This window comes from Dasypus novemcinctus, chromosome 21 (genome assembly GCF_030445035.2).
Source record: "Dasypus novemcinctus isolate mDasNov1 chromosome 21, mDasNov1.1.hap2, whole genome shotgun sequence".
In the NCBI taxonomy this organism is placed as follows: domain Eukaryota; kingdom Metazoa; phylum Chordata; class Mammalia; order Cingulata; family Dasypodidae; genus Dasypus; species Dasypus novemcinctus.
In genome coordinates, this window is record NC_080693.1 from 35,071,363 (window position 1) to 35,083,789 (window position 12,427).

Consider the following 12,427-nt stretch of genomic DNA (forward strand, 5'->3'; position numbering starts at 1 on the left):
TTTTAACTCCTGCTCTCTGAGGTTGAGCTGCCCCAGTCTGGAGCTTCTGCCTGGGCGTCATCTGAGCACATCCAGCGTGTTGCTCAAGTCCCTGTCGACACCCCCCAGCCCTCCACCCACCCCGGGGCAGTTATGAGCCTGTTCCCTTCCAAAGCAATTAGCGCGAGGAGGCCAGCCGACTCAGTGCTAATGCTGTTTCATTAAGTGGGAGCAATCCTAATGATAATAAAATGGCACATTTAACATTCAAACATTGAACAGGGTTTCTAAGCGAGTGTGTCTCTCTCTTTCTTTCTGGAATATCAGCTCCATCTTCATAAGGACCTGACAACATACACCTTAATGAGAGACTGGGGAGCTGAGCATCTTTGTAAAAGCAGAAAGAGGATGAAGACGAGACGAAGAATCCAGAGAAAAGGGGTGCAGTGCACTGAGGGGCTAAAGACTCCAAGAATTCGTGGGTAATGAAGTCTGTGGTATTTTTTTAGACAATTAGCACCCAAAAGAAACGAGGTCATATGGAAAAGAAAGCTCGCCGCGGACTTTCATGCAATGCAGTTATTTATTCATTTGTTTGTTCAACAAACATTTATTGTACACCTCAAATGAGCCAGATTTTATGGGAGTATGTGATAGAGGTTCTAGTTTTAGGAAAAGGGACTCCAAGGGCAGTAATGATTTAGTAGAAATGATCTTTTTAAGCCATCATGGACAGGTTTAGCCAAACCCATCCCAAGTTCATCGATTGTCACGGGGAGAGATTGATTGATTGATTGATTGATTTAGATTGGGGAGAGAATTTTAATAACTACCTTGGTCTCCCAAGCCAGTCCTTATGCTCCTCCCTGCTGAGACATCCTTCTCAAAGGTCCTTGCTACTCTTTGATTGTAGAATGTCTGATTGACCTTCTGGGACAAGAAAATACTGGGATTGGGGAGCCAGCTGGGAAAAGAGGGTGGATCCAATCATCAGGTATTTGGGGGGACGCGAGAGGGAGGAGAAAAGGCTGTCGTGGCCACCTGACGTCTTCACCAGCAATGGGCCTTATTCCCGGTCCTGGGCCCGGCAGGGAGGCTGCTGGCTGGGGCTCAGAGGTGGGCTTTGCCCAGGCCTGGGAAGCGGCTGATTCGAAAAGGTGTCAAGTCATAGGACGGTGTTAATTTCATGCTTAATTCATAAAGGATCTTCCCTATGACAGGAGACAGCTTGAATCCATGCCCTAGGAAAAGGAGAGTAGGTCGTCAAGCATCTTCAGAGCCAGAGGCTTGCCCATCTTACCCAGACAGGAGGGCCCCGACTTACCAGATAGGGCTAACTCTCCTCTCAGTCTCATCCCACAGCCAGAAGTTGCTTCCCACCATGAATACCCCTTCTTCTCTGACTATCCGGCCCCCTACACACTCAGCGTCTAGGCTCCAGAACTTTTCTGGCCAGCTAAGAGCGTGTGAAATATCATTTTGCCTGATGCTGAGGTAGATCAGCTTTACGACACCCCATCTTCCCTTCCTCGGGCTCACCAGAGAATCCAGCCCCAATGACAATGTTGTCGTACTTCGGGTGGCAGTCAAGAATGAAGTGCTCATCGGGGGTGTTCTAGAAAGAAACAATCATGCCCGTGTACTCTGAGGATAGAGGAAGGAGGAAGAACTGCAGGCTCTGGCGTGGGAGGATCGGGCAGGGTTTCTTTCCAGAAAGGACAGGAACATGGCACAAGGAATGCTTTCTGCTGGTGCCTCCTTTGGGTCTGCCTGTCTTTCTCATCTCTTGCCATCCAGAGCTATGAACACAGTAGGTGCTCAGTTAATGCTTGCAAGAAAACTTTAGCCAAGGTGCTCCAGGCTCTGGTGACATCTGTCTCTTCTCACTGTCCCTAAGGCCTGCTCAACTGGAACATCTTGCCAAAAATTCTTTTAGAGCTCTTCTGGGAAATGTAGTGAAGGACTGCCAGGCATAAGCCTAGTTTCCTAATGAAAAAGAATATGAATGGTCCCTAGCGGGCCCCTCTCTGGTAGAGGTGACCAGACCCACAGATATGAGCTCGTTTGTTTAAGGGCACACACTACGCGAGGGGGCAAGGTCGTCTGTCTTCCTTCCCCCCTGCTCTCCAGGGCTGAGAGGGCCCAGCGGGCCGCCCGCACCGCTCACCGTGTACATGCAGCGCTCCGTGATGGCAGGCATGGGCTCTAGGTCAGGTAAGTGATCTCTGACAAGGCGACACAGGATCTGGACGTCTTGGCTCTCTGAGAATGCCGAGGGGCAGTCCCGCTCCTCGGGGTCTGCATTGTTGCCGTGGTGATAGCACACCTGGCTCCCAATCAGAACAGAGTGAGCAGCGAGGGCCGGCCTTCCACGCAAACCCACCCGGCCGAGGGGGTGGGCTTGCACACAGTGTCCCCCATCCATCGGTCCCGCCTTCCCCAATTCTGGTGAACAGTCTGTCGCCCCCTGAGGTTGCCGAGCTGTCCACAGCCCTGCCCCCGCCAACCCTGGGTTGGCCACGGTTTTTAGGACTCGGGACAGCAGAGGGTTTTGCACTGCAAATAGGGAAGAGTGAAGTGGGCTTCTACTGCTGCCCACCCCACCGGAGGGAGTCTGTTGAGGGGAAAGTTAGAGCAACTGCCCCAAGTCGGCGTGGGCACCTCTCAGCGTTCTCTCGGCCTTTCCGCTCACCTTCATCAGCCCTGGATACTCTGCTGAAGGCAGCCCATAGACGTGGTGGGGAGCCTGGCTCAAGTCCAGGCCCAGGAAGCATGGGAAGGCCTGGGACACGCCGTAGCACCCTGGAACCTTCTCACGCCAGTAACACACGTTGATCCGCAGGGTCTTAGAGCAGAGAGAGGACGTGAGAGACGAAGGGGGAAAGCCGGGGGACTCTATGAACAACCAGGGCAGTTTCTTCTGGAGTACTGAAACCCTTCAATACAAACCTGGACATCCAATTCCCATGCCATTATATGTGATTTACATGGTACATATTCAATGACATAATGCACAAAAGTCTCCTAAATTCTGTTTCTTCTTCTCTAACTGTACCCCAGCACTACTTCTCTTTCTCCAGGAGTTAGCAATAGCTCATATTTATTGAATGCTTGCTCTATGCCAGGCAGTCTCCTAAGGGCTTTATTTATATCATATAATTTATTTCTCAAATAGCCCTATAAGTTAGCTATTCCCCCCATCTTACCTACAATAAAGCTGAGGCTCAGAAAAGTGAACTGACTTGCCCAAGGTTGTCCACTAGTAAGTGGCAGATCCAGGATTCAAACATAAGATCACCTGACTCCAAAGCCTCTTCTCTCAAGGCTTCCGGTGTCCCCTTACCTGGAGAGGTAACTGGATTCCCAGGGGACGGAGGAGCCTGTTGGTCCAAGGACCTGTTGTGATGATCAAGCTCTTGGCTTGGTAACTTCTGGAGGTGGTTTTCACCACAACTGGGAGCCCTGGTTTTATCTCTGTCACCTTCTCTCCATCACGTACCATTCCTCCTAGCTGTCGAATTATGTCCTGAAAGGGCAGGAAGAGCAAAAGGCAAATTATCTGTGTATGTGGTTCACCCTGGGGGACCAAGAGCCCTCATCTTAGGGAAGAAAAGAGAGTGCAGCATCTGTGAACAAGGCCGAGCCAGATTTATAAAACTGCCCTGCCCTAAAGGTCAAGGCTAAGGTAGTCGGGCCAGGCTGCCATGGGGACAGAGATTTGGGACAGTCATTCGAGACCGAGGATGCCCAGAGCGGGAGCTGCATTGCGCTGATGCTGTCTGGCCTCACCTGCAGGGCTCGGAGGGCCTTGTCTGCATAGAGCACTCCTCCAGACTTGTCCAAAAGGCCCACTTCTCCCCTGGCCAGACGAATATTTGGGAAGCGCTGCTTCAGCTCCTCAGATGGAAGATACTGGTGTTCCACCCTGTGCCTAGACAGAGTGCTCTGGATTGTCTGAAATTCTGGGTTCTCCTTCATTGCCAGTAGCAGTAGCCCAGTCTGCCTGTGGAAGAAAAAGACCCTGGGTGAGGGTATATGTCAGAGCCCCAGGCCATTCATTCTCATTCGTTAGCCGGGGTCCCTGGTTCTCAGCTATGTGAGAACTCGGCAACCCGTGTTCATCTAGGTAAAGTCATCTAGGTTCTGTCATCAAGTCCTCGTATTATGAAGCTTGTTTCTAGTCCACTGTCAAGCCCGCCCCTGGCTCTAACAGTTTGCTTGTCCCTCCATCCTCATCCTTGTCAGCAGGTCCTGAGAGCAGATATCCTATCTAGGGTTTCTTTTCTCTTCCACACCTTGAAAGTGGTAGCCGTTCAACCAATTTGATAAAATCCATCTCCTTCTTCTGTCCCCGGACCCCATTCAATATTTTCATCTATTTCGTATTCTCTTTCCTCTCCCCCCTCCCCCTTGCTGTTTCTTTTCCATCTCCCTTTTCCTGTCATGTTCTGTTTTGTCCCTTCCTGTGGGTCGGTCTCTGTCTCTCGGTTCCTTCTAAGGCTCTGGTTCTCGTCCTGGCATTACCTCTCTGTGTGACCTTGATCTGGGAACTCACCTCTCCGGGCACCAGCTCCCTCTTCTGTAGCACAGGCCTGGTGGCCTAGCAGTGTTCCCCGCAGGACTGGTACAGCCTTCTGTCCAGGGACGTGGAGCGTAGTGGGAGCCATTTGGGGGGAGTTAGCACAGTGTGCTGGGGGGTGTCACTCGTATTTGGTGGACAGGGGCCAGGGAGGCAAAAACGCGCATAGCTCAAGAAGGTCCCACCCAAAATGCCAGTAGCCACCCGTGCAGAAACACGGGAGATGGCCTCCACGGGTCCAGCAGTCCATTCAGGTTCTGTGATCTTGTTCTTCCCGAATCCTCCCTGTTTGTGCTCCTTACTCCTCTTAGTCTGTGAAGCTGTTTCTCTTGAATGCTCCTGTCTCTCTCTTACAAGAAACCAGAGCTCTTTTTTTTGGGGGGGGGAGGGGTGTTATCTCAACAATGAAGGCTCACCTTGGCCCTTGGGGTCATTCCCGTGGTCCCTCTGGGTCTCAGCAGCTGCAGACACCAGTGTCAGCCCGCTCCATCCCCAGGTACTGCGTATAAAGCTCGTAATAGCCCGTAATGGAGTCTCACGGCTATTACATGCTCGCAAATCCCACATTATCTGGTTGGGGGGATTAAAGAGAAGCTCGGGAGGGGGTAGGGACACAGCAGGCCCTGGGGCTGGTGTCAGTACACAGAGTCGCGCAGCGTGCCCAATCCATTTGCCATGGCCCCCGCCTACCCAGCGTTCATCACCAGCGAGAGAGAGCAACGCCAGCCTTCTGCCTCTTCAAAGCTCGTCAGAGGAAAGACGCTGTAGAAATCCCCACAGGTCAGCAGGCAGTCTTTTCTCTGTGGTCCCCAAAAGCACTTCAAATCGGTTCTCAGATAATGAAAACTTGCTAGTAAACTTTGTGGTTGATAGGATAATTAAGAAGTCACCAAGGTGTATGTTCTTGAGCCCTTTTTACCTGATGGGGCCATGGGCGAGTAGCGTTCTGGGAAAGAGCTGGCTTGACCCCCACCCGGCTCTGCCTGGCCTGAAAATTCCTAAGCAGCATGTTCTAACCCTGCCTGCAATATACCAGCTTCGGTCCCTCAGATACGCTGATATTTTGTTTTTCCTTTCTTCTTTCATTCCTTCCTTACTATTTTCCTTGAAATAAGAACTCCTCATACAGGGGTGTACTGCATGGGGAAAATGAGCTCATGCCGAGACAGTGTGCGAATCTGTGGAATTATGAAATGCTGAGTGATGTTCTAATTCCCAAACGGTCCTGTGGTGGATGAAGCGGGGGCGCCGCGTCCCGAGGAGCAATCAGCGAGCTGATTCTGCCAGGGAATGTAATTGTGCCGATTGTAATCATTTTGCTCCAGCTCTCTGCCCCTGTGGCATTTATTTCTTAGCCCAGATATTGATCTAACAGTGGGAAGTTTTCCAATCTGAATTTGTGACGCTGGACCCTCCCCTAGTCCGAAGATGCGTTTGGGAAATTCTCATTTTCCGTGGATCACAGCTGAGCTATTTGGCCTGAGGGAAACCGTGCACTACTGGAGAAATGCCTCGGATTGGAGAGAGATTTTTGACCATTATGAGCAAATCGGAAATAAATGTAAAACACTGCCTGGAAATGCAAAGGCCTGTCATTATGGGAGATAGGTGAGAGGCTCCTGTGGGAAATGCTTAGAGAATTGGAAATCAGTCAATCAAGACCGGGATTGGAGAACAGGCCTTTTCCCCCCAGTATGAAGATAGATGACTTCCATGGGCAGATTGAAAATCATTTAAGTGCTTATTTTCTTAATGGCTTTTCCTAGATCCCAATAAACAGACTGCTCATTCTGCATCAATTTTTCACCCCTGTGCTCCGGGCCTCCCTCTCCTCTTTTTCTGCCCAGACCTGGGCTACCAGGATAAGGAGGCCTTGAAGGACAAGGGCATCCCTGGGAAAGAAGGGAGGTCAGAAAATGACCGGCCAAGGCTGGCCTAGAAAGGAGGCGCTGGGAGCCAGGGCTGGAGAGAGGGCAGCTCCCGCTCCTGGACGCCCGCTGAGGCCAGAGCATTTGGTGTGAGCTAAGCTTCCCTCCCAACTCCAGCTGGCTCCAGCCCGAGGAAGAGGGCATTGATGATTCCTCCGGGGCCTTTTGGACTCCTCTGTGGTTCAGCTTAAGCCTCTGTCAAGCCGTAGGAAGTTGGTGATCAGGGATTTCTACCAATCATTCTGACAGGACAGGGTAAAGGATGGAAAAGGGAGAAATTGTTGGGGAGAGGGGGGCATAAAGGGAGAAGAGCCAGCTCTCCCTGCGTCTGCCAGCACTCCCATCCCAGGCCCCAGCTTTCCCCTCTGAGGGCTCTAAGTGCCAGGCCAAGCCAGCTCCAGGGTCCTCTTGGGGAAGGACTGGAATGGGGACTCGTAATGTAATGGCTGCTGCCTTCGTTGGTTTCGGAGGCGCTCTCGGCGTTTCATCTTCCGCTCAGCGGGCCGAGGTAGAATTGGTTAACAAAGACTGCTCCAGGGAGGGGATGTGGCTGACAAGCCAGACACTCCGCAGACACCGGAAGCGGCAGCTGTGGAGGGGGCCACCAGGTTCTGCCAGCAGCTGTACTGCCTACGGCTGTGATCTTGTCTGAGATTGTCAGCGAAGCAGGGGCAGCCCGGGTCAGGAGCTAGATAGTAGAACTCAAAGGGAAAGGCGGGGCAGGCAAGAGATGGGCCCCAGGACTGGGATTTGCTGTTGGTTGCAGCAGTCTGGCTGTACGCATCACAAAAGATTCAGACCTTGTGATCCGACACATGTCATTGTGGGCTCCCAACATAACATGCAAATATTCTGAGCTCACCCATGTTCAGCACGCCACTGTCACAGGAAGCGGCAGAACAGCATCGAAAGAACTGAACAATCACCTTAACTATCAACTTCTAAAGGTTTTCTTCTTTTTTTTTTTCCTTTTTTTAAAATCATCATCATCAAATAGCATTAAGTATGCTCCTATCTATCATTTTGGTATTGTGCTGGCTCTTCTAGAAGAACCTGAGGAGAAGTAAGAACCACAAAGATGATGAATCACTTAGAAAATCAGAATTAGAAGCAATAGCTAAAGGAATTAGAATAGCTTTTAGCCCCAAAATAGAGCCGTATTCAAGAATCATTCTGAGAATGGGAAGTATCTGTTCTGTATTACAAAAGAACCAAATAAATTAGTGTGCTGGGTAACTAGGTTAGCCAAAAGAAAGGACTTGTTAATAATAGAAGAAGAAGAATACCTAATGCTCTATGTTACTTCAAAGGGTTTTCAAAGCACATTCATAGTATTCTTCATTTTGTGTATGTGGGATTGAGGCTGTGAGGTATTGCAATGGTCTTTTAAGAGGGACTGTGATGTTTCCCTGTCCTTAAATGTACATTAGTAGTCTTTTGGCCTGAGATGAGTTAGGGATGGACTTGTTTGGAGACAGGAGGATGGACAAGGTAAATAGTTTCTTCTAGACCAGGGGTCAGCTAATTCCCACTGGAGGGCCAAATTGGGCCTGTCACCTGTTTTTGTATGGCCCTCAAGCCAAGATGGTTTTCATATTTTTTAAGGTTGATTAAAAACCAAAAGAAGAATAATATTTTGTGACACATGAAAATTTTATGAAATTTGAATTCCGGTGTCCATAAATAAAGTTTTATTGGAACACAGCCATACACTTTTGTTTGCGTATTATCTGTGGCTACTTTCATGCCACAGTAGCAGAGTTGACTAATTGGCAGAATTGAGTAGTTGCAACAGAGACCATATGGCCCGCAAAGCCTGAAATACATACTCCTGTGGTCATTTACAGGAAGCTTACCAACCCCTGTTCTAAACCAAGAGTATAGCGATTGTCTGATTCACACTAATGGGTTAAAGCCCTGGCTGTACAGTAGCACCCCTCCCATCAGGTTGTGGGGAGAATTAAATGAGCTAATATGTGTCGAGTACTAAGAATGCCACTAGTTCCTTATTGTAAGCACTAAATACGTGTTCTCTAGTATTACCATTTGCCCTTTGTATACTTGTCCTCACAGCAGCCCCATGAAATAGGTTTCATTACCCCTATTTTACAGATGAGAAAACAGAGTCTCACAGAGGTTAAACGACTTGCTCCAGACCACACAGCTAGGAAATGTGTCAGAGCTGAGATTTGCAGCCAGGTCCGACTGGCTCCAAAGCCCTTCCAGATTCCTGCCCTCCTGACAAAGAGGAGGATCATGAGAGTATGAGGCTGTCCTGGACAACAGTCTTTCCCTGTCTCCTGCAGCCGTTCCCCTGGATGCCCCAGAGACTGCCTCCCATCTGACTCCGCCTGCCCCTCTTCCTCCATCTCTCAAAGGAGGCAGGATGCGGCTGACCCAGAGTGGATGGAAGGAGCTGCCATTTATTGAAAGGTGTTCGGGAAGCAGACTTGGCCCAACGGAGAGTGTCTGCCTACTATATGGGAGGTCCAAGGTTCAAGCCCCGGGCCTCCTGACCGGTGTGGAGCTGGCCCATGCGCAGTGCTGATGCACGCAAGGCGTGCCCTGCCACTCAGGGGTGTCCCCTGCATAGGGGAGCCCCACGCGCAAGGAATGCGCCCCATAAGGAGAGCCGCCCAGCGCAAAAGAAAGTGCAGCCTGCCCAGGAATGGCCCCGCACACACGGAGAGCTGACACAGCAAGATGATGCAACAAAAAAACGAGACACAGATTCTGGGTGCTGCTGACAAGAATACAAGCGGACACAGAAGAACACACAGTGAATGGACACAGAGAGCAGAAAACTGGGGTGGGGAAGGGGAGAGAAATAAATTTTAAAAAATAAATCTAAAAAAAAAAAGGTGCTAGGCACTGTGACAAGTATTTAACAAAAGTCTCATTTAATCCTCACAGAGCCTTCTAAGGAAAAGTGAGGCACAGAGGTGAAGAAACTTTTTTCAAGGTCATACAGCTGGTATGAGGTAGAGCACATAATCAAATCACCTTTCCTCTGAAACATCCCAGGCATTCTCCTAACATCTTAGTTGCCTCGTTCTCTGCTGGGAAGAAGTTTGCCCTCCAAGGCCGCAGGCACTTCATTCAATACAAGATACTCAGCAGAATGCACAGAGGACTGACAAGAGAGGGGTCCCTTGGCCAGGCCACCCCTCAGCAAGACGTGCTCTTTTATTTGGGTGCTGGGTGCATTAGCTGCCTGCGGTTGGAATCAATCTGTAATTAGCTGCCCTGGCTGTATTTGCATAATGGATTTCACTTTGTTCTTAAGTTAATGGTGTTTTTGCAACAGAACAGTAACCTCTTGGCGCCCGGCCATTAAAATAACTGCCACCCTGTAGGGCAGAGGCGAAGTTTTGTAGGGAGTTCAGTTAAAAGCCACAGAGCTGGGAGTACGGGTGGTTAAGGTCCTCTCTGCAGCAGGGGCTGTCTGCCTTCTTCCGCAGGAGTGCTGAAAGGTCAGCGTGTGCTGGGGCGTCTTGAAGGTTAGAGAGCCATGGGAGCACCAGGGAAGGAGCAGCAGGCTCACTCCTGGCAAGCAATCCAGTCTGAGGGGCATTCCCATTTCATTCCTGTGGGAGGAGGGATTCAGAGAGAATGAAATGGATGTACAGGGTCAACACTGGGGGTGAGGACCAGTGAAACGTTACAATGATACTTGTAGGAATGTAAAGAGTTCACAAAGTAGCTTCCACCTCTATTTTAATTCCTGCCCTAAAAGAATCTCACATGGACACCAACTCCAGACGATTCCAAGCAGGATGCCTGCACAGTGTCATTCCAGTAGTTTTCCCAGTTCAACCTCTGCTAGCCTTGGACACAAAATCTGAACTGAGTCCTGGAACTCACAGCCTGGCAGGAGCCAGTGGACCTTTGGGAGACCTTGACTACAGGGAGCAGAGTGTTTCTGGGTGTCTGGCTCTTCCCTAGGCTGTGCCCCTCCCACCCACTGACTCAAGTGCTCATGGCACTGCCTCCCAAGGGGTGGGGCCTCTGGGCTCAAGGAATTCCTCCCCGAGACCCACAGGAACCTGTGCAGCTGGTGTCCAGCTTCAAGTTCCAGCTGGGCCCACGCAGGGTAGCACTCCTCCATCATCTGGGTGTAAAAATCTTGGGGGTATGCCCTTCGGATAATCCGGCTTTGTCCATGGGAGCTGCCTCGGGAATGCGGTAGAAAGAACTGGGAGTGGAGGACAAGAGAGACAAGTGAGGATGTTGCCTTGTACTGCACCCCACAGCCCCTTAAGAGGAGCCATCTCATCGCATGCCGTCAACCAGCAACCGCTTGTTCTTCAAATACTTGCATACGGTCTTTTCAAAATTCTCCCTTTAGGGCCAATTTACTGATTTGGTTCTAAGAACCGAAGAAGTTAGAAGTTCTTCAGTAGCACGAAGGCTTCCTTTTTGCTAACATCCTTCACATCAGTAAGTTACTTTCGTCAGCTACCCTTCGGTCATCCTGCTGCAATCTCACTCCACTTGGACTAAAACAGATCCAGAACTAGAAAGAACCTGTGAGTTTATCCTAGTCTAGCCCTCTCATTTCATAGACAAAGAGACTGATGTTGATTTTATCTCTCCGTGGCTTCGGATCATCCAGGACAAGGGAATCACCTTGGGAATCAGCAAAAGATGGGGAGTTTTCTGCAAGATTTGACCACAAACCCCAAGGGTTTTGAAAAAAACTGATAGAAAAATGGAAAAGGTTTTCTAACCACTGCAGCTCATTACCAAGAAGAGTAAAGCAAAACCAGCCTGGAGGGCTGCAGGCAGACTGGAAGGAGAGAGCCCGCAGTAGTAGAAAGCTTTGGACGGTGGGCTGGGTGACCTTCCTCCAAAGGACCCTGCAGATACCCAGGGCCAACTCGCACGTGCAGTGGCCGCTGTGGACTACCGTGCAGGAGGTCACCTCGTTAATGAAAAACAAGACTTCGGTCTCACCCCCTGTGTTCAAACAAGGAGGCCACATTTATCTGTAGTGAGCAGAAAAAACACAAGACTCTGCTGGATTCTGGGGTGAGAGGCCAGGCATATGATCCAGGCAAAATGATCTTTACTAAAGGTTTCCCAGAGCTGAACGGGTTATTTTTCTGGCCTGGGTCAACCAGTTCGAAACAGAAGAGACTGGATGGCAAGAAGGACAAAACAGAACCTGGGACACTTCAAGGTCAAGGGCGCGAGAGTCAGTAGAAGGAAGAAATGTACCTAGAAACCTGAGGGAGGGTGAAACTTCCTTTGAATTGACATGAAGCACAAATTGAGTGGAATTCTTGGTCTCGCAGGCCCTTTGGCCTAGCTGCATAGCCTGCTGGGCTCTGGAAACTCCTCCCTAAGGGAGGAGAGGGCAGTCGTTGAGGTCGAGAGGACAAAGGGGGCACCCTACCTGCTCCAGCAGAAGAACCCTCTTCTCGTGTTTGGCCAGGTGGTATGCGGTGAAGCAGCCCTGGATACCTGCCCCGATCACAATGGCATCAAAGAGCTCTTTCTGGGAAGCCATGGTGCTCGCTTAGTCAGTGCTACAGCCACAGAGTTCACAAAGCAGAAAGAGGAGGAGGAAGGCAAAGTCCAGCCTGGCCAGAGTTCCCACAGTTCCCTGGGACTGTGCCTTCTCCCCACTCCTTCCTCCCCCAAAGCCTGGCACGGAGCTCAGCCTCCACCTCCCCAGAGAGTAGAGCTGGGTCGTCTGATTTGTGAGGTTTAGCCCAGCTCAGCTGCCAGCCTCACCCTTGCATCCCTCTAGCTTTCTATTCTTGGCTCAATTATTGTCATGCAAATGGGCTCCTTCCTATGCCACCTTCCTGTCTCATTATGATCTTTGTCTCTGGACTTCGGCCCTAGAATATCAATGCCTCCTAGATGAAGCTGGGCACCGGGAATGCTACCTCCCCCTGCTGGCTTCTTTCTCTTCAGCCTGATTTCTTTTGGA

General features: G+C 50.3%; 1 protein-coding gene across 1 annotated transcript; it reads right to left on the bottom strand.

The window, feature by feature from the left end:
- Nucleotides 1-543: 543 nt before the first annotated feature.
- On the bottom strand, nucleotides 544-12,144 carry PIPOX (pipecolic acid and sarcosine oxidase). Its single transcript, XM_004454339.4, has 8 exons — nucleotides 11,885-12,144; nucleotides 10,533-10,681; nucleotides 3,769-3,982; nucleotides 3,323-3,505; nucleotides 2,672-2,824; nucleotides 2,147-2,305; nucleotides 1,519-1,594; nucleotides 544-1,220 (listed from the first exon to the last, which is right to left on the bottom strand). The coding sequence occupies exons 1-8, from the start codon at nucleotides 11,996-11,998 to the stop codon at nucleotides 1,090-1,092; spliced, it is 1,179 nt and encodes a 392-aa protein (XP_004454396.1). The 5' UTR covers nucleotides 11,999-12,144; the 3' UTR covers nucleotides 544-1,089.
- Between the last annotated feature and the right edge of the window lie 283 nt (nucleotides 12,145-12,427).

Excerpts from the sequence above, each read along its gene's own strand:
- PIPOX (XM_004454339.4), bottom strand. The coding sequence starts at position 11,998 with ATGGCTTCCCAGAAAGAGCTCTTTGATGCCATTGTGATCGGGGCAGGT. Across the intron at positions 3,983-10,532 it reads GCTGGACACCAGCTGCACAG|GCAGACTGGGCTACTGCTAC; the intron begins GTTCCTGTGGGT and ends TTTCTTCCACAG. Across the intron at positions 2,825-3,322 it reads GAATCCAGTTACCTCTCCAG|ACCCTGCGGATCAACGTGTG; the intron begins GTAAGGGGACAC and ends CTCTGCTCTAAG.